The sequence below is a fragment of the Macaca mulatta genome, chromosome 12, assembly GCF_049350105.2.
Source record: "Macaca mulatta isolate MMU2019108-1 chromosome 12, T2T-MMU8v2.0, whole genome shotgun sequence".
NCBI classification, from domain to species: domain Eukaryota; kingdom Metazoa; phylum Chordata; class Mammalia; order Primates; family Cercopithecidae; genus Macaca; species Macaca mulatta.
In genome coordinates, this window is record NC_133417.1 from 84,050,862 (window position 1) to 84,073,147 (window position 22,286).

A 22,286-nucleotide genomic window follows, 5' to 3' on the forward strand; every position below is an offset into this window, starting at 1 on the left:
GTATATAAAATATGTTATATAACTTTTTATTTTAATTAATATTGTTACTTTAGTAAAAATTAACATTAATAGTCAAACTTTGCCTTTGTTTTCTAAGCTGCATATCTTCCATCACTCCTTGTATGTGGTCCACATTTTCTTTATTTTCAATGGTTACATCCTTTCCATAGGCCCAGGATGCCTGATTGGAGATCTGATCCAGGAGACCTTGACCTTTTTCACGCAAACCTTGCAATCCCACATCTAAAACAAAAGTTGCTAGATTTAATCTCTTACACAACTAAGGTGCTTTCCCTCCCTCAAACAAATCGTCTCATCAGATATTGTACCTGGATCCCAAGTATAGAAGCTTTGCACAGTAAACCATCTTGGGATGCAATCCCAAGACTCCATCCTATGAACATTTCAAGCAATAAAACCCTTTAAATGTGACTCGAACTGGAGCTCTCTCTCATGCCAAATTCTCTCCTTAAAAGGAATTTTGAAAACATGGGTTTCCATAGACAATAATTACTTTTAAAAAATGAAGGCAGAAGAAAAGTACGAAAATTTCTATTTCTAATAGAAAACAATTTTCTATTTTTTCTTCCTGCTTTTATGCTGTCCAACTTATAGGAGAACAAGGCAAATATGTTGTTTAAAAAAGTGTATAAGCCTTGCAAAATTTTAAGACACTTCAGCAATGTATTATCAATGTCAAAGGATGTTGAACATTGTGACTAAAGGTACAGTCTAGCTTCTATACCATAGGAAGCAACAATTAGGGTGTATTTACAATTCTCCAAATTACATGTGTAAAGGAACTTTTTTTTTTTTAAACAAAGACTGTGGCTGAAGAAAACTTCTAATATTTTAAAATAAAATTCATTTGTCATATTAAATACTAAATACGTATTATGCATATCATCTGTTAAAATAACAAAGGCTGGCTGGGCGCGGTAGCTCACGCCTGTAATCCCAGCACTTTGGGAGGCCGAGGTGGGCAGACCACCTGAGGTCAGGAGCTTGAGACCAGCCTGGCCAACATGGCAAAACCCCATCTCTACTAAAACTACCAATATAAAAATTAGCCGGGCGTGGTGGCAGGTGCCTGTAATCCCAGCTACTTAGAAAGCTGAGCAGAAGAATCGCTTGAACCTGGGAGGCAGAGCTTGCAGTGAGCCAAGATGGCACCACTGCACTCCAGCCTGGGCAACAGAGCAAGACTCCATCTAAAAAAATAAAAATAAAAATAAAAATAAAATAAAATAAAATAAAATAAAGGCTGTAAGCAAGTAAAATGTCCAGTACAAGCGTGATTTTTCAAACCAATTCCCTAAGGCAGTTTTCAATAATTAATTTGATTTAGTCATGTGCAACCACATTTTACTAGTTCTCTGCCTTAAGTTCCTGTTTCCTCTCTTCCATTGCCATTTCCCCTTTTATCCCCCTTGATACGACTCCCCACCTTCCCATTTTCACATCCTGACCTTTTAGGAAAGTTCACTGTGCTTCCTGCTGTAGAAAGTTTTAAAGGCCTTGATGTCAAACGATAGAACTAGCTTAATGTAACTGGACCCCTTAATGTAAATGGACCCCACTCCTTTGAGAGTGGGTAATCTGGCAATATTCCCAGTTTGGTGAGACAAGAACCAAAAAACCAAACCAACCATTTTTTCACAAGGTTAGGATAAAGCAACAACAAAAATCATTGCATAAAACACAATTTGGGGCATACAGGGTTTACCACAGAACATTTCACAGCTAATTACAGTTTATGCATGCACTACAAATAATTGTTCATAGTATATGCAAGACATAGCACCTGTAGATATAGCTGGGTAAACAGGCAAGGGTAAATGCCCAGGGGAGGGAGGAGTGACTAACTATGAAAAATAAAATTTTCAGCATAAATTATAACCCCTCAAGGGAATAACACCTTTTTATACTATTTTTCTCTGCTTCCTGAAAATAATAATATTTAGTTCAGTGTAAGTTGACTTAATTGTCTAACCATGGTAATGATATTCAAAAAAAAAAAAAAAAAAACCTTATGTTTCAGCATTTTTAAAATCTGCTTACCAACACTTTTCAGCTTCTCTTCAAGCAGTTTTAAAGTTTGCTGAATCGATGCTCCATCAGCTGGTGCTACATCTACGCACAACATCCCTAATAAGCCATCCAACTGCTGAGACAACTAAAGCAGAGGGACACCAAAGAGATAACCCTGATGTAATCAGCATCTAAAGTGTTTAATGATTAACGAGGTTTATATCTAACGAGGTTATCACAATTACACTTGAAAAGACTACACTGTTACAAGACAAGGACAAATCATTAGAATACGTGTTATCTGGAAGATAGAACACACAGATGCATGCACCAGGAAGACAAAGAAGTACAACCAGGTCAGCAGACTTCCATTTCCATCTACGTTATAAAGCATAAACACTGAGAAAGAGTCAAAATAAAATATTCTACTAGACTGGAACACTCTAGTTAGATAATAAAAGGTTGAATTGCATGCAGAATGACTTAAAAAAATACTTGTTTTTAAAAAATCAAAGAATTTTATCTCATTACCCCCACCAGTAAATCATTTTATTCGTTCAGAAAAATAATTTAGGAGGCATGCAAACCTGAAAAAAATTATGCATAGGTAAGTGTTCAGATAATTTGAAGAAAAGAAAAGAATCAGAGTAGACACTTACATCTTGGGCAACACCATGAAATTCAAGAGCTGCTTGTAAGAGATTTTGCCTAAATTCCAGCTGACTGGCCTGTCGATAACAAACATCACTAAGTTGTTGCTGCAGTGACTTTAGTTCCACAAGATCTTCCTCATCGCCAGCATTCAAGAGTGCTGCAATTTGCTGATTAAGTTCCACATACACTGCAAACCATTCCTGTAATCAAGATGTTACAAAGTAAATTAAGGCTCAAATTAGTTCCTGGTAGAGATTACCTTTTACAAGTTCTCCAGATAAACTAAGTAATACATGATTTTTTTTTTCCTAAGGCAAAAATTATTAAAATTCAGGGTGGGAAGTTCCTAACCCTCAAATCCTAACTGTGATCCCTGGAACTCAATCCTTGGCCTCTAAAAGTTCCCTTCTCTTCCTTGCTCTAAGTGAAACCTGTCTGCCCTCAGTTACCCCTGCAGCCTTCTCAACTGATTACTGTTTCCATGTCTGACATACTGCAAGCCTGAAGGTGGGTTTGATGGCTGCCTCGTTCTTCACTACTTGCAGACCATTTCTTTTCCTCCTTCTTTCAAAAAACCACATCCCCTTTGAAGTGTATGCTGTTAGATTACATCCTGTCAGCTTTCTCTGTTGCACTCCCTCATCCACAGAAGGGTTTAGCAAAGGTCACTGCCTTCCTCTCAGCACAAGCCTTCTTAGTGACTTCCACCACATAGGCACCCACCACCATCATGAACCTCCAGTTCCTTGACTCCCTCCCTCACCTCCAACTAACTTGTCCTCACCTCAACTGAGCTACCTCCTCCACTGGCCATAAAAACTTGTCGTCATATACTACTATGCAGCTCCGGAAATCTCAATTTCATGAAACCCATTTTCTGACCACCACTGACTCTCCCACTCACCTCTGTTTGTAGGCTCACACCTGCAACCCTATGGAATCCACCTATCTATTGACCTCTCTAATGTCCAGCACATGAGAACCTCTGTCCTCACTTCCATCCTCGATCAAAGGCTATAACCACCTCCCAGCATATAACCCATGCCCATGCCTGGCTTTCTGTTCTTCCATCAGAATCACCTGTTGAAACCTGAGATCTGTTTTCTCTGCCTAATGTGTGCCTGTACCACAGAAGCTGAACATAGGTAGATTAAAAACTAGGTGGATAGCGTTCTCTCTCTTTTTTTCCCCCTCACATCAGAAGGGTAATGTGCTGATGTTGTTACAAGGCTTAGAGGGAGACACATCTCACATGAGTGTGAGCACCCATCATCACACTTATAAACTACAAAGGAACGACATATCTCTGTTTAAAGTTATGACTAAATAATCTCAAATGAGTCTTTGGCAATCCATTTATGTTTCTCTAGTAAATTCACTTTCTCATTCTCATGATCATTTATGTTTTTTTCACTATCAGTCTCCAATCCCCTTTTCACCTCTTCATTCTCAGCCAAAGATCTTAATTCACAGGGAAGTAATCGGAAAACTCTTTCATCTTCCCACCAACAAATCCCCAACCCTCCATTCTACAGCCCTATGCTCTGCCCTCAGTGCTGTAATAGTGAGCAGCCTATCTCTTCTTCTAAGGCCAACCACTCCACTCGTGCATTACAGGCTATCTCTGTTGCCTACACAAAGCTTTGCTCTCACAGTTATTTCTCTCTCTTCCATCAGTTCTTCTGTCTCAACTGGATTATTTCCACCAGCACATAAAAAAGCTATAATATATTAAACAATAAAAGACGCATTTAAGATTTGTGCATTTTACTATGCTGAAATTAAACCTGTTTTTTTTTTAAAAAAAAAAACCTTTTCTTAAAGGAGTTCTCTGTATTCACTCTTTTCTCATTTTTCATTCTTTTTTAATCCATTCCAATCAGGATTTTGTTCTTCCCACCCTTCTGAAACCAATTGTCAAATTCACCAAAAAATTCCATCTTGCCACAAATCCAATGGTCAATTCTCAGTCTTTATTTATTGAGCCTCTCAACAAACAGCTGCATTTGGCACAAGTAAGCACTTCCTCCTCCTTTAAATGGCCTTTTCTCTTGTTTTCTGAGACACAACAGCTCCTTTTACCCTTCTTTGCTGGCTCTCCTTCCTCTTTCTGCACTTAAAGTTTAGGCTGACCCAAGGCTCAGTTTTCCAGAGACTCTCTTTTCTTCTCACTGGGTTTGGATGACTTCACCTAGTCCCATGCCTTTAAACAGATCTATAGGCTAAGAATTACCAAATTAATATAGGCTTTAAATATATCTATAGGCTAAGAACTACCAAGCTAATATAGGCTCTAAATATATCTATAGGCTAAGAATTACCAAATTAATCATCAACCTTGACCCTTCCCATGAACCCCAGATACTGATACCCAACTGCCCACTAGCCACCTTCATTTGGATGACTAACAGATATCTAAAATCTAACCTGCTGCCAAAGACACTTATTCACTATCCTCCCAACCTGTTCCTCTCGCAGTCCTCCCTGCCTTAGCAGTTACTAAGGCCAAAAGCCTGATTCTTTCATCAGCAAGTCTTGCTGGTTCAACCTCATCAACTTCTATCAATTCTCATTACTTCTACTGCCTCCATCTATCAGCCTCCTGCCTTCCATTTTCACTGCTAGTCTCTGTTCCCTATTTTCTACACGATAGCCAGTGATTTGCTTAAAACATAAATTAATTATCTGTCCAAAAGTTTCAAATAACTTCACATAACATTTAAAATAAATTTCAAGTTTCTGTTCATGGGCTAAAAAGATATTACATGTTTTGGCCCCTGACTTCCTCTAAAACTTTATTTTCTGTGACTCTCCTTTGCTCCCTGTACTCTAGCCACACCAACATTCTTGCTGCTCCTCAATCATGTTCCTGTGTTAGGGTATTTCTACTGCTGTGTCCTCTATCTGAATTGCCCTGTTTGGATTACTTCTTGACATCATTTCAAGGTTTCTGATTAAATGTCATCTCCTCAGGCCTTTCCTAAAATCTACACCTATATTGCTCTCCACTCCCCAACTTGAATGTAAATTCCATATAGTAAGACAGTACTATATCACAAAAGCCTAGAACAACACATGACACATAGTATGTGCTCAATTAACATGCACTGATTGAATGTGTAAAACATATTAATCACTGTAGATTTACTGACATTACATTAAGTAGGCAACAGAGGGTAATCTTGTCACTCAAGGAACATGTGGCAGTGTCTGGAAACATTTTGGGTTATCACAACTGAGGAGCAAGGATGCTACTGCATCTAGTAAGCAGAGGCCGGTGATGCTGCAGAATGCCCTACAATGTGCAGGGCAGCCCTTACGACAGAGATTTATCTGGCCCAAAGTGTCAAGAGTGTGCTAAGGAAGAGAAATCCTCCTGTATCCAATGGTGATGATAATATCTGTCTTACCTTGTTTATCGGTTATTGTTTGGATTTAACTCAATAATATGCATAGAATATTTTTAAACTATATAGTTTATAATGGTTAATAGAGACTATATTAAAGTAGAAAACATTACCTGAGAAAATTATCACTGTCATGCTCTAAAATACAAAAGGATTTCAATACCTTATTCATAGTACTTCCAGATCATTAAATGCTCTAAAGAAATAGGCTTAACTCTTTGAAGAAGTAATAGCAACGATTCTGAGAAAAGTAGTAAAGGATTAAAGTCCCAGAATAGCACTTTCCAGAGCTACCAGCATTAGACCACTTGGGGTGTTTATTAAAAATGCCTAAGCTTCACCCCTGACTTACTAAATCAGTATCTGGGAGTTAGGCCCTGGAACATATATTTTAGCAAGCATCTCTGATGACTCTTACACCCATCAAGGTTTAAGAACCACCACTGTGAAGCTAATTATTTCCTGGTTTGAATTTGTAAAATATAGGCTCTAGCAACCTGACCAGGGATGTAAATACATTATGAGGACCAGTACATCTCAAGAAATTAATACCTGAAATTAGAGACACTGATATTACTGATTGAGGTTGAAATAAAGAAATAGTAATTCTCTCTGGGATGTGGAGAGGAAAAAAATCTGGCGGATACATTTGCATATATTTAAAATTCATCCAAATGTTTCTTCCTAAAAAACAGGGCAATGTACGGCCGGGCACAGTGGCTCATGCCTGTAATCCCAGCACTTTGGGAGGTCAAGGTGGGCAGATCACGAGGTCAGGAGATGCAGACCATCCTGGCCAACAGGGTAAAGCCCCGTCTCTACTAAAAATACAAAAATTAGCTGGGCGTGGTGGTGCATGCCTGTAATCCCAGCTACTTAGGAGGCTGAGACAGGAGAATCACTTGCACCTGGGAGACAGAGGTTGCAGTGAGCTGAAATAGCACCACTGTGCTACAGGTTGGTGACAGAGCTAGACTCCGTCTCAAAAACAAAAAGCAAACAAACAAAACAACAACAAAAAAACACCAAAAAAAAAAAAACAAAAAAAAAACAGGAATGTAGATTCCCTAGAACCTTAGGTGTATTTTGTTCACTTACAGCCATTCTTTGGTCTGTCTCTTATGTATATTTAACTGTGTAGAAAACGATTATTTTATAGCAAAATAAAAAGACGACACCAATATTTGGGATTTGGATTGAGATGGTAAGTAAGAAAAGAGCTTGAAGGATCACATTTAGGACACGAGCAGTCAGGATTGACACTGCAATCATATTGGCAGTGATGCATACGTGGTGAAATGATGGGTATTTATACTTTATACCATGAAATGGGAATCCATACATAGGCGGAAGGAAACCCTGCCCACTCGGGTTAAAAAAGTGATTATACTCAGACTATACATTAGGAGAAATGAGTCTTGATTCACCAGGTAGACCTGTTCTGCTGCTTACTATTATGCATAATACACCAGAGAAAGTGGTTTCTTTGTAGTCCAGAAGTCAGCACTATGACACGGTGTGACAGTGACAAAACTCTCAAGCAGTTTCAGATATTTATGCTCCTCCATGTTCCTATCACACACGCTTTTCCTACCACACACGCTGTTCCTACCACACACTTCCTTCAACCCAAAACATAAAATTAGATTATTGAACTAAACTACTTTTAAATTTATTGCCAGTTACTATAACCATTTTCATGTACCTTATTTTTGTGTGTGTGCGTTGTATTAAAAAACCAAGTTAACTTCTAATTACCAACCCTTGAACTAGAACTACATGTTGGCAGAAATTTCATTTTTCTATTTATTGAAACTCAACATCCTAACAAATTTGAGGTTTTTAGCTTTATTTCTGCATTGTGCTTTTATACGGACTCTAAAATTTAATATATGACATTGAGCTGGTAATGCAAAATTGTATGTTAAAAGTTTTCTCAAATTCTACCGTTAATAGCTGTCAATGCCAGAAATTAGTCATTATAATTTCACAAGACTTGAACAATTCCAATAATGCTTTAATCTGTTAACTCTTAGTTACAGAGAGAAAAGAAAGTTTTTAATAAAATATTAGAATATCTTAAACATCATAAGCTAAAATATTCATCCAGCATCAACCAACCTATTCTCAAGGTGACAATGCAGTGCCACCTATTGGCTAAAACGTGCAACCTGCTTTTCAAAATACTTCAAAAGTGGGAAGAACAGTATAATGAACTCCTTCCCATCCAGCTTCAATAATGATCAATTTATGGCTAATTCTGTTTCACATACACTCCCATCCATTCAATCTGTCCCTACCTCCCAATTCTGAAACAAATCCCAAATATCACACGTGATTTAAGGAAATAAAATCTCTGATAGCCATCAATGTTTCTTTTCTTTAGGTTATGTCTATAAATGCAGATGTCAATGTATATGTACAGTTCTAAGTATTAAAAGTATAAGAATGAAAAAATACTGTAGCTTATGCGTATCTGTGAAATTTAGTAGCTTTCTCTAAGAGAGAGCCAGAGAAAGGATCCCCCCGGGAATCAAGAGATCTGTGTTTTAACCATAGTTCAACTATTCATTGAGCAAAAAATGTAGCTTCCCAGTTTGTTTGTCTATAAAATATGATGAGGACATCAGAATAATCTATAAGGTATTTTGCAATTCAAAAGTTTTATATATTGGTTCCATATTATAAGTAAGCTTAAGCACATGGCAAGGACCACCCTTAAGAGATGTTTCTTTAAGCTGATTTTGAAAACCTTATAAATATATTAAAAACACAAAACCAACATCTGAACATAGCAATTTCTATGTATATCATCTGCAACTTCATCCATACTATATGCAATATAAAATTTGCTTTTGAATTCTTTTAGTAAACTTAAGAGTACAGTACAGTATGTATACAACCCAATTTATAATTATTTATCTTGGCATTTAAAAAAATAATAAAATATAGATAAATCCTGTCTTTAGGATCCTCATGTGTCATGTGCCCTTCTTAAAAAGAACTTTTGGAATACTTTCATAACTAAATCCCCTTAGGTGAAGTCTAGAATGTTCTGGAGTAAATACAGTTTTTAGGAACTAAAGAGAGGAACAAAATTGTAGACTCTAACTATAGTAACATGTTCTAGAACAGTCTATCAGGTTCAAATAAATCACAATCCACGTTTTAAAAAAAAAATCAAAACATTAAGTTATTTTAAAAGTACCAAGAGAATTAAAAGATTATATCCTCAGGAACAGGGTTTGTAATATGATTATTTTAGTATAAAAGCAAGAACCATTATGTTGGAACCTGTGAAACGCATAAAATAAATCGATTTTCAATTATCAGATTGCATTTTCAAGTTTTTTACAAGTACTAATTAGAAAAATTCCAAGGAATATACGTATAGTGCCTTTAGACAATTCCAAATCTTGTAATATCTCTTATTATTCCTTCAGGTAGATTACAACTACTTTAGGGTATAGTATGTAGATTTTCTGCCAATACCAGTAATTGTTATTCCTGATTTACAGAATATTATAAAGAAAGCAATATGAGGAAACTAAGCAAAATGGAATATATTTAGAAGAAAAATAAGTATCAGATACTGTTAAATTCTAGTAAAGATGAGATTTACTCATTCAAATTTATTCCCAAGCAAATCATATTACTTATTTTTTAATCTTGTTTAGTTAAAAATGGGTATTTCCTAATACTATCCAACATAATTAGAGGTAAGAAGAAACGCTGCAGAAATTAATGTTCAGATGGTACTTAATGCTCACCTGGGTCCAGAGTTTAACATTTTAACCAACCTTTTTAAGACAAATAACCTAAGGAGAAGGGAATGAATTGATTCAAATTTTATTTTTCCAATTTTTTATTTAATCTATTTTAAATTACCAAAGTGATATGACCTTGGGGAGAAGGAGGTGAGCTACCCAGTCCACAAACTGTACCATCTCTTTCTCAGTAATGAAGAATTAACTATAACAGAGCAGGAGCTTAATGAACACCAGCTTCTTTCACATAACAAGTTGTTAAATTTTAAATTATCTCGAACAATTATTATCTATAATCTGCTTAAGAATCTACTTATTTCCCAATTTTATACCTGTGATTTGTCTGATTACTCCTTTCACAAATACAAAAGGGACCCCTAAATGCTCAGAGAATGGAAAAATATTCTGCACCCTCTGGACTTACTCTCCATCAGTTGTGTTTAATGCAGCAATTCTGCTATCACTCTCAGGCATTTAATCGTACTATATACTCCCAATAAAGTGGGGGTGGGGGGACTTGAAAACAGAAGTTTCTGTCACAGAGACTACAGATGAAAGCTCTGTTTTTGTACTATCACTCTTTTTTCTGTCACTGTAGCTTTAAAATTTCATGCAAATCATGCTTCTATAAAAATATAATTAAACTGCATTACAGACAAAACCAAAAACAACCTTCTAATTAACATGTACTAAGTAATCGAAATGTACTTTATGACCTCTAGGCACTTAACAAACTGTACTTCATGCCCCATACCAAAGTTTGCGGCAACTTATCACTCAGTACCACATGTGCTACTAATTATCCACGTTCATAATAGCATTGTAACTTGCAGAGGAAAAAGCCTCTCACACTGTGCTGGCTCTCAATCTCTTCATGTTTCTGCTGTAGGGCCTGGGAGGCCCTAATGGAATCTCCAATGCCCCACTGGGCTCTTAGTTGTTCTGATCCAGGCCCTTCTAGCCAGTTCACAACCTATAAACAAAAGTAGAAATACAATTTTTAAAGAATCAAAAACTTTTCAAACTTTCATTCTGATTTATTTTTCCCCTCCCAAAGTTCCCCAATTATTTTTAATGTAAATTCTTTACATTCTATCCCATAGGCAGATTAAATGTTTCTTCTAGAACTACACAGCTATAATGTGACAACATTTTCAAAACCTAAATGTGGAAGAATGTACACTGCAGCATCACAAGCTTTCAGCTTATCATCTTCCAGGCTAAAAGAAATCTGGAATGCTACTATAAAAGAGGACTAAAAATTAACTTATGATGATAAGAGAATCAGAGAATCATAAGATTTAGAGTTGGAAAAAACATCAGAAATGGTATCGGTCAAAGTTCTTAACTAACATTTAAGAAAACTGAGTTTCAAAGAGATTAAGTGACTTGCCCAAGGTAATATAATCCATTACTGAAAAACTGGACTAACAGCCATATGTTCTAACTCACAGTCTAATGCTTTTTCCAAGCATTGAAAAAACTGACTGAATTAACTACTATAAACTTAGTATACTACTTTTGCACTTCAAAAATAAAATTAAAAACTAATTAGAATTATACTAATGTAATAAATATCCTCTTGGAGTCTTCTTAGGATCAACCAACATTCAGACCCACAGAAGGTCCCACTAGCACCAGTCTGCTAGTAAGGATATAGGGTGGGTACTATAGTTTGCCAGGATGACAGCATCGGGAGTTCTTCAGCTGAGTCCCTCAAGCAGGTATAAGCAGATGAGATCAGTATGGGGCAGATATGGGAGACACTCTGGCATCAAAACGTGATACCCCACAGGACTAGGCCCATTATGAGTCACTAATCTCAAGGATTCCCCCGGCCCCAGTTATGCCTTCCATCATATATTAATCATATATTAATAATTCTCCCAGTCCAGATCTGGAATATTTACTATAAGCAATATTGCTTAGTAACATAGTTGACATTCCAATTTTTAATCAGGTCTTCAGGGGAACAGAGCTAGAGAATTAAGCAAAGATCAGGTTCTCATGCAGAAGGAGAGGACTGTGTTGACACTCTACCCACAATCATATATACTCTGAAACTACAAACACATTGTGGAGTAAATTTAGTGGAAAAAATAGTATTACTAAGCTTTACCTTTTGCCAAATTAGAAAAAGGAATTTAAGAATAGATGTATGGTTATATCCTAAATCTAAACTTAGGATAGCTCCCCAAGAAGTGAATAGGGGTATCACTGTAGCATAATATTATAGACCCAGTGGGTAGGCTTAACATAGAACTTTATAAAAGAGCAGTGTAGATGTACATTTCTGCTGTTAACAGGTTAAAAAAAATATATTTCTAAATCTAACAGTTCATGTATCCTTTTTATAATTATATAAAAGTACCACATCATAAAGAAAAATCACATACGCATTCAGTCCTGTCTGAATATCCACAGATTTTCATGCTTGAATTCAACCAGTCACAGATTGAATATATTTGGGAAAAAAAAATCAAGCACAAAAAAACAATAACACAACAATTTAAAGATACAAATAATAAGCCAGTACAGTATAACGGCTATTTTCACAGCATCTGCATTGTAGTAGATATTATAAGTAATCTAGAGATGATTTAATGTATATAAGAGGGTATCCATAGGTTATATGCAAATATTATGCCATTTTATATGAGACTTGAACATCTTTGATCTTGGTATCCACGGTCTGCAGGGTGTCCTGGAACCAACCTACCACAAATACCAAGGGACAACCATATTATATTTCCTTCCATTAATTTTTCACCTGCATAAGGGTTTTCATATACTACTCCAGATTTAAGTGTTTTAGCCAATTCTCATAGAATACAAGTAGTTTTCATCCTGTTTTTCACTTAGCATTAAACTCTACACTTTAATGAGTTTCCACTTGGCTACTGTTATTATAACATAATTTTCAATGACTTTGCAAATCCTTTTTTCAGAAGGCCAATCCTGTTGCCTGCCTGCCTCCATCTCTCCCATGTGTCCAACCAACCAACCAATCAACCCACTCTTATTAAGAGCTAAGTAATGTACTGCCTCAAATAACTATTGTACCTGCTATCAATACTTTAATTCTCTATTGTCGGGAACATAGGATGTTTCCAATTTCCATCAATTCTAAGTAATTCTATGACTAACACATATATAGCAGTTATATATAACGTTTTTTCTGTTTTATTTTCCCAGGAAAGGTTTCCAATAAAGATCTTCTTGAGTCCAATGATGATGTAATCCTAATGCTTGTTAATATACTTTATAAAATTGCTCTCTAAAGCTCTTGTTCCTATCTGAAATACCCAATCAATGATAGTTTGAATTGTAAATAACCTCTACAAGGTATACAAACTGACTATTGACTGTTACTACACTTTATAAAATTGTTCTCTAAAACTCGTTTCTCTCTGAAACATCCAATGAATGATAGTTTGAACTCTACATTAAGCTCTACAACGTATACAAACTATTGTTGTTTTTGTTGTTGCTGTTTTTTGTTTGTTTTTGAGACGGAGTCTTGCTGTGTTGCCCAGGCTAGAGTGCAGTGGCACAATCACAGCTCACTGCAACCTCTGCCTCCTAGGTTCAAGTGATTCTCGTGTCTCCGCCTCCCAAGTGGTGGGATTACAGTAGCCCACCACCACGCCTGGCTAATTTTTGTATTTTTAGTAGAGACAGGGTTTTACCATCTTGGCCAGGATGGTCTCGAACTCTTGACCTCGTGATCCACCAGCCTTGGCCTCCCAAAGTGCTGGGATTACAGGTGTGAGCCACCGCCCCCAGCCCAAACTGACTATTGTTTTTAAAATACTTCTGCCAATTGAAAAAACAGAAATCTTTCCATGTATTTTTTAAAGATCAGTGATTGAATACATTGCAGATGGTTGCTTATTCAAGGTATGTGATCTTTTGTGATTTATCTCTTCATATTCTTTGTTGATTTATGTTCTAGAGTCTTAAAAGAATATTAATATATAAATTTGTCCCCTCTCTTTATAAAGCTTAATACTAGAGAGAAGGCTAGGCACAGTGCCTCATATCTGTAATCCCAGCCCTTTGGGAGACTGAGGTGGGCAGATGGCTTGAGCTCAGGAGTTCAAGATCAGCCTGGGCAACATAGTGAGCCCCTGTCTCTACTAAAAATACAAAAATTAGCCAGGCATGGTATGCACACCTATAGTCCCAGCTACTGAGGAGGCTGAGATTGGAGAATCGTTTCAGCCTGGGAGGCAGAGGTTGCAGTGAGCTGGGATTGTGCCACTGCACTCCAGCCTGGGTGACAGAGTGACACCCTGTCTCAAGAAAAACAAAACCCAAAAATCTAGAGAGCAAAACTCAAAAACAAAAAAGTCAAAGTCAAAGTATTATTGTTGACTCAGTGGAACAGCCTAACTGCTATAACTTTCTATTGGCTAAACTCTGTTTTCAGAGTGCTAAATCCATCTGCAAAACTGTATTATCAGATGCTCTTTAAGTGCAATGTTTTTTTTCCTCAACACATCCACTTTTTCTGCTTTACTCTTCTGTATGAGTTATCTTTGGAGGGCTAGGGTACTAGGATCCTGTTTCTCTCCGCCAGCTTGGGGAAAGTATCACTTTTTCACAAAAGAGACAGATAAGCAGTGCAATATAAAGAAAGCCCTAGCCATGATTCTGAATTCTGAATTCTCGTTCTGCCACTACTAGGGGGTCTGAATTCTGGCTCTGCTTCTTTTAGTTGAAAGACTTTGGTTCCTCACCTTTTAAATGATGTTAATGGTACCTACAGTACATGGCTGTTGTCAGGATTACGTCTGTCATTATATGTATGACAGCACAGTAATGATACTAATAATTGTTTGCCTCTATGTTTTTCTTACTTTTTCTGTAGGCTAGTTCCTTCTGTCCACTAACTCGTTATGAAGTTTATTTCACATCTGCATTTTACAATAACAACCCTAGTTTCTTGAGAAAGCTCCTGAACTACTGTATCCAACACTTTAAAAAACAGAAATAAAAAGAACAAGTTTTAAGGAAACATAGGCAAACATTTTAAAACAATTTTACATGTCTTTTTCGGGAATCAATTGCTTCTCATTTATCACTACGTGTTACAAACAGATATAGAAACATAGTGATAAAATGACTTTTAAGTATTTTAAATAATTAACGTAATTATTTTACTAGGAATATCTAAGCTCTAAAAATAAAAGTGGAACAAATGCATCTAAAAATTTTAACAATGTATAGTTTTTAGAAACTTAAGACATCACTAAGCATTTAGATTTTGATTTTAGAATAATCTAGAAGCAGGTTAATATAAATCGGGATAGCTGGGGATAAACAATTCATTAACATGGAACTTTTGAAATGCCATAAGTTGAAAAATAAATCTTAAATAAAGCAAAGATATCTCCTTGCCTCAAAAAACCAGTTACATAGTAATGGGCACATATATATGTGTGTGTGTATATATATGTGTGTGTGTATATATATGTGTGTGTGTATATATATACATATGGCTTTAATATAGGCTGAAAGTAATGTCCCTTAGTATACAACATCAATAATGCAGACATAGTAAATATATGACTCTTTCTAATAAAAATGATTCAAATTGAGGTTGACGCCCCAGTAAACAAGTCTATTTAAATGCATTAATAATGGCAGTTTGCCAAACTAGGCTATAAAACTTAATTTCAATGAAGACATCTTGCTCAATCTGAATATTACCTTACAGGAAAAACAGTTCTATGCCCAATCCATATCAACGTGACCCTTCAAGTGGTTACATTTATACACAAAGTATAACCTTGGAGCTATGCTTTTAGAATCTACCATGAAAAATATTTACACTGGCCAAAAATGCTTGTGACTATCCATACTTCTCGCACGGCTAGGCTTATTTTTAAAAACTGCATGACAGAACATGTAGAAGTATGCAAAGTCAAACCAGGCAGAAGGGCATGTCAAGGAAATGTCAACCATCTAACCTGGAGAAAGAGTATGGGGAACTGAGAACACAGCCTCCAGCTGTATGCTTATGCAATGCAATGTATTCTATTTGGCATCTATGATTCCTCTCTACAAAGGAAGAAAAGCACATGGATGATTCTAGAAATAACATTTGCAGTGCTGGCAGTAATTACTGCCACAATAAATAATGAGCATAATGATAGCACATTTCAGTGAAGTGGCACTGTCTGCTACCCAGAAGCATGTGAAATCTAATTTTTAACTGTAACAGCAGCAGTAGTATAGAGAATCTCTGCATACCACATGAAGTCCTGTGCTACTGATCTGAACTGTGGGGAATCAGGGATAAATATCATGGTTACTACTTATATAATTTATCTATCAAAGCAACTGATTCCTCTTGCGTTATGTTTTCAGTGATGAGTCAGTAAAAACAAAAGTTTGAAACAATTCCATTTTCACTGATTTAACACAGATATTCAGTTTATAATTATCTTTATACAAGCAAAAACATTTTCACATTTTTGTCAAATTTGTAAGACTGAAAATAGTACGATTCACGCTGTGTGACCAACATATGATCAATATGTTACTATATAGTTCAAAATATATTATCATATAGTAATCATTTTGGCAAGGGATACAGATGTTTCCTTAAAATGTGACCTGTGAAAAACAGAGTGCAGGAAACATTATATGCTGACTATTGTTGTTCAAACCAATTCACCTGTTATTCTGATAAAGAAAACTGAATATGAAGTTTACCGGTTTTTAACAGTAATCTCGTTACCATCATCGCCATCATTATAAACATAAACATCATCATCTCCTTTCTCCAGTTTCTTACCCAGTTGAGCTGGTCCGTCATTTAAAAATGCGATTGCCAATACATTAACTCCTTTGCCCCTCTATCTTTTTGTCATAGTCACTTATCCCATTTAGCAAAGTACAAATGCTGGATAAATTCTGTCACCCATGTGTTTGGTGCCTGAACCTCAACAGCCACGTATGAATTGTCAGATAGGGTTACATAAAAAGCCAGAGAGGTTATGCCATAAATTAAGATCAACACTACCCCAAAATACAGCTACATTTTTGTGATATGAAAGTTGTCTGAATCAAAATGGAGTCACTAATACTGGGGGGAAAATAAACAACCCTGAAAAATAGTGCCAGAGAAAGCCATGGCAAGAGGTTCTCATGCTTGTATGCCTGCTAACAAAAACTATCACAAAGGACTGCAAAAACCAAAACTATACACAAAGGCATTGCAACTTCACACAAAAAATACTTCTACAGCCTGGGAAGCATAGTAAAACCCCATTTCTACACAAAACACACACAAAAAACAGATGGGCATGGTGGCATGTGTCTGTAGTCCCAGCTACTCAGGAGGCTGAGGTGGGAGGGTCACCTGAGCCTGGGAGGTCAAGGCTGCAATGAGCCATGATCGGGTCTCTGCACTCCAGCCTGGGTGATAGATTGAAATCCTGTCTCAAAAAAAAAAAAAAAAAAAATTCTTCTGCAAGGACATCTGTCCAGCAATTGCCTGTCCAACCTCAGAGGCGCATCACCCTTGTTCATTGATCTTTAGAATCAAAGACAATTATTTCAAAACAATTATGTAATCCTCATTTTTTTCCTTTAAAAATGTTTGTCTTCCTTTACCTCTCTGAATATGCACACAGCTTACTATGACATGCGTATTCCCATTGTAATGTTCTATTCTCTAAAACAAATAATCTCTTCCTTTTAGAGAGCCTCTCTTTGTTTTTTAGGCTGACAGTGATAATTTCACTCTTCGATTCCCCACAAAGAAAATTTTTAATCACCTCCGCCTGTTCAAACCACTGATCCTCTTTAAACACCATTCCTGCAATTTGTGCCATCAAGCAGATGGCCTTTTCCTCTTTATGAAAAAAAGACACATCACACAGTAACTCCTTCAAACTTCCTGATGCCTGATTTACACACAAAGCACCTCTGGACTCATCCTAAAACCACCCCTATAAACTTTGTAAAATTAATCAGGGAAGAAAGAAGAGGGAGAAATGAAAATATACCAAGCTTGCAGCATGTTGAAAGTTAATTGTTAGGTCAGCTCAGTTTCACCTGCTTCCTCATAGTTGTTTGCTGCCTACTGACCTAGAATCATGGACCCTGTTACAAGATTATAGTTTCCCTGAACTGTTCTATAGATAACAAACTAAACATTATGAATCGTTGTTTTCACTTTGAGACATTCCTTCAGGTCCTGCATACTGACGAAACTACTCTGCCAGCTGGTCGGAGGGGCCCATGACGCTGACTCACCAAATAATGCAGTTTCCACATCCTGCTGACTTCATCTCCCTCGCCTTAACCAATCAACAACCCCAATTTTCCAGCCCCTTACCCTCCATGATCCCCTTAAAAACTCTAGCCTTAAAGACTCCTCAAAGAGATGGATTTGAGGGTCTCCTCCCATTTCCTTGCTCAGTGCCCTGCAAGAATTAACTCTTTCTCTGCTGTCTGTATAACTGGTCTGTTTACTGGGCAGCAGTCATAGGAACCTCATGGTCCTATGGCAATCCTAGCCATCCTTCTTCCTGCAACACAGGAAGAGCTCTCCCTCTTTCATTCTAAAGCAAATCCCTTCTATTGTGCTTTGATTCCACCTTGTTGGGAACTTGATAGTATTAATTATTCCTTCTCTCTTGTGTATTCAACCTCTCCCCGCAACACTTTCCAGCAATCTTTAAAGTTTTTCATATCATGAAAAGAAAGAACAACTATCCTTACCCCTCCTATAGGTTGAATTGTGTCCCTCCCCTCAAAAATACATTGGTTGAAGTCCTGACCCCCAGTACCTCAGATTGTAACAATATTTATTAGGAGACAGAGTCTTTAAAGAGGTAATTAACCTAAAATAAGGTATTTAGGGTGGGCCCAATCCAGTATGACTGGTATCCTTATAAGGAGAGGAAATCTGGTCACAGACACATACAGAGAGAAGACAATGTGAAGACAGGGAGAAGGCCATCGTCAAGCCAAGGAGAGAGGCTGGAACAGAGCCTTCCTTCATGGCCCTCAAAGGAACCAATCCTACTGACCTCCTGATCTCAGAACTCCAAGAAAATACATTTCTGTTGTTAAATCACTTAGTCTGTTTGCTATGGCAGCCCTCGCAATGCAATACAACCCCTCTTCCACCACTTATAGCCATTACTCTATTTCTCATCTTTCCTTCAGAGACAGACTTATCAACTACTTGTCGATACTCATTGCTTCCTTCACCACACCTCCCTTTCATTCCTGAATTCACTCCACTGTTGCTCCTGGCCTTGCCACTCCATGCCCTGTGGTCACCAGTGACCTCAATCTTGTGCTTTTCTAACAGACATTTTAAGTCCTTTTATTTACCCTTTCAGCAGCATTTGACAGGTTTGTAAAACTCCTTCCCTGAAATGCTTTCTTCCCTTGGTTTCCATGACAAAGAACTCTTCACACTTTCTCATCTTTGGCCAGTCCTTCACTGCCTTCTTTTCAGGTGTGTGCTCCTCTACCTTGCCATGAAATGTTACAGTTTTTCAAAGTTCAGTTTAAAGCACTCTTCTTACCTCTCTCAACTTTCTCTTCAGGCAATTTTCATCCACATCAATGCTTTTAATTACCATTCACGCACAGATGACAAACAAATATACCCCAGCCCAGACTTCGAAGTTTGGACCTGTTCTGAACTACCCTTCTACATATTCTCTTAGAAGTCACAGTCACCTCAAACTTAACAAGTCTGAAACCAAACTCATGATTCTCCACACTATTTTGCACCCACAGTAATATCCAAATCTTGCCCAGTGTTCCCTAGGTGGGCAACACCATTATCTTGCAAGCTAAGACACCAAGTCTTACAAGTCAGAAATATGATTCGTCTCTAGTATCTTCTTACTCATCCTAATCCTATTCCCATCACTCTCCTTCTTGGCACTTGTCATAGCTGCCATTTCACAGCTGTTTGTGTCATCATGTAAATATGTCCCAGGAAGCAACAATCCTAGTTTTACTCACCATCACATTGTTGAACCTAGGACAATGTCATACTACTGTAGACATTCATTTTTTTTAATGGATGAACTAACAGGTGTTATTCAAAGAGGACTCATTATGTGTCAAACACTAAATATTTCATGAAAATTATCTTCTTTAGTTCTTGTAACAGTCCTAATAAGTAGGCATTATTGTTGCTGCTATTGTGGTTACTGTTGTTATCCTCTGCTTACTGAAGAGGAGACTATGACATAGAAACTAGGACTTTCTTTCTCCCCAAGGTCAAGCAGCTTGGAAGTGGTAGAAGAGGGTAGATTCAGATTATTTGGGTTCAGAATATGATTTCTGTACTGCTCTGCTACTCTATCTTAGTGGTTTTCAAAGATAATCTCAAGCTAATTGGCTAAAACTTACCTGCATTTAAAACAAACTCTTTAACTTATGAATGAAGTCCATGGAAAAAGCCATGTACAATTAACATATGCTCAGAAATATCCAGTTTATATGTGGTTATCATGGAATACATTCTAAATCCTTTTGCCTGAAATTCAACATCTTCCATGATCCAACTCCTTCCTTCCTCTGAAATCTTTTTTCCCATGACATCCTGATGCTCTAATTTGAGAAGTCATGAACTAGATCAATTGTGCAGGCCAATTCTGGCCCACCACCTGTGTTTGTATAATAAATAAAAGTTTATTGGAGAATGGCCACACATGTTGGTTTACACAATGTCTATATCTGCTCTTGTACTATAATGGCAGAGTTAAGCAGCCACAGCTGCAAGAAAGACTGTATGGTTCACAAAGTCTAAATGTCTGGAATTTTACAGAAGTTTGCCAGTAACTACACTAGACCTCTAAAGTAGAGTCTAGTTCAAAAGAAATACATAAAATAACTACCACTGATTGAGAGCTGGGTTCTTTCCAAACACTAGCCTTTCAAAGGGAGTATTATCATTCCTGTTTCAATTAAGCAAAGAAGGCAGACAGGGAAAAAAAGAGAGGAAAAGAGGAAAGAAAGAAAACAGAACAAGTGAGGCTCAGGTAGGTGAAGTATAGTGAATGGTCACACAGCTAAGCAGAGGAACTGGGATTGGGATCACACTCAGTGACTCAAAAAAGTCATCCACTTCCTACTGTGCCTACTGCTTCCTTTTTCCTCAACAGAACTTAGGATTCTACGCTGCTTTACTCATGCTACTCTTTATCCTCCCCAAAATGCCAATTCTTTCAAAACCTATCACTGCCTGGTGAAATCAGATACATTCTGGGAGGACAATCTCAAATGCTACTTCCCCCACTAAGTCTTCCCAGATTACCTGCAGCTGAGAAATAATCCTTCCTATAAGTGGCTATAACCCCTCAGTCATGTCCTGTGACTCTTAACACTTTCTCGCCTTAAACTTATTGATAGTAAAAACCAAGTTTACCTTTATATACTGTACAAAATCTACCACAATGCCTTCCACAAAAGAAACACTTAATAAATGTTTATCTAATGAGTGAATGAACCTAGATTTAAAAATTAAGATGTCTCCAGTTTGTATTTTTAAATAAAATATTTGAAGATTTATTTTCTTAATTATTCAACATAAAAATCCAGAGTGTAATCTAAATAATAGAAATGTATTCCTTTAGCATTTTTAGTATTTTAGCCTACTTTTCTCATAAAAATAAATTTTAAAAGAAATTAAAATTCCTAACAACTAAATACATTTAATGTTTTCTATCAGTATTATAAAAAAATTTAATATTAGAATCATTTGCATTACATGGGTTATTTTGCTAGGACAGAAATACTCTTCATAATGCCTAAATTAACCAAAAAACTAAGTTATTAGAAATTAAGAATAAACCAAATATCAATAATGAAATGTTATTTTTTGCAAGAATACACTGAGACCACTGATGATGTTTCCAAGAATCAGTTATTTTTGAAGTTCATTGTTACACTAAGCTCAATGCTCAATGTCATCACTGTAGAAATAACTTTTAATTCAAATACTATTTGTAAAACAATACCTAATTCAAAAGTTTCAGAATCCAGTTTGATATGTTCTAAGGTTTTCTATATAGTACATATAAGACTTAATAGTCACACAGTAGAAATTATAAGGAATTAAAAAGAGTTAAATATATTCAAATCAGACACCTACCTGCATCACCTTCTGTTGAATCTCTTCTAACTGTGTGCGCTTGCTACGTTGCCTACAAACTTCCTGGTAGCGGGTATATTGCTCTCGGAGTGAATCTAATAATTTCATAACCTGTGGCTGTGCGAGCAGTTCATCATCCATTGGAGACCATGAAACCCCTCCGTCTGAGCCATTAAATCGACGCTGCTGTAATTCGGATAATAATTCATGCCCTTTACAAATAAAAGATACTTGAAATTAATATCTGTAAAGAAATGCAATTCTCACTTCTCAATATTCTCAATT

The 22,286-nt window shown here is 36.7% G+C and overlaps 1 protein-coding gene and 1 non-coding gene across 13 annotated transcripts in view; both read right to left on the reverse strand.

Moving 5' to 3' along the window:
* SESTD1 (SEC14 and spectrin domain containing 1) overlaps window positions 1-22,286 on the reverse strand; it is a 157,184-nt gene that overhangs the window by 14,835 nt on the left and 120,063 nt on the right. For all 12 annotated transcript variants that reach the window (XR_013401799.1, XR_013401801.1, XR_013401800.1 and 9 more), the window contains 5 exon segments: window positions 22,002-22,213; window positions 10,710-10,832; window positions 2,691-2,885; window positions 2,062-2,176; window positions 84-243 (listed from right to left, as the gene is read on the reverse strand). Coding sequence is in view for 9 of the 12 variants with exons in the window: in NM_001257515.1 (NP_001244444.1) it covers window positions 84-243; window positions 2,062-2,176; window positions 2,691-2,885; window positions 10,710-10,832; window positions 22,002-22,213 (805 nt within the window). In the remaining 3 variants the exon portion in view is untranslated.
* On the reverse strand, window positions 3,881-3,982 carry LOC114671653 (small nucleolar RNA U13). The gene has a single exon (XR_003721682.2). It is a non-coding gene; the product is annotated as a small nucleolar RNA U13 (small nucleolar RNA).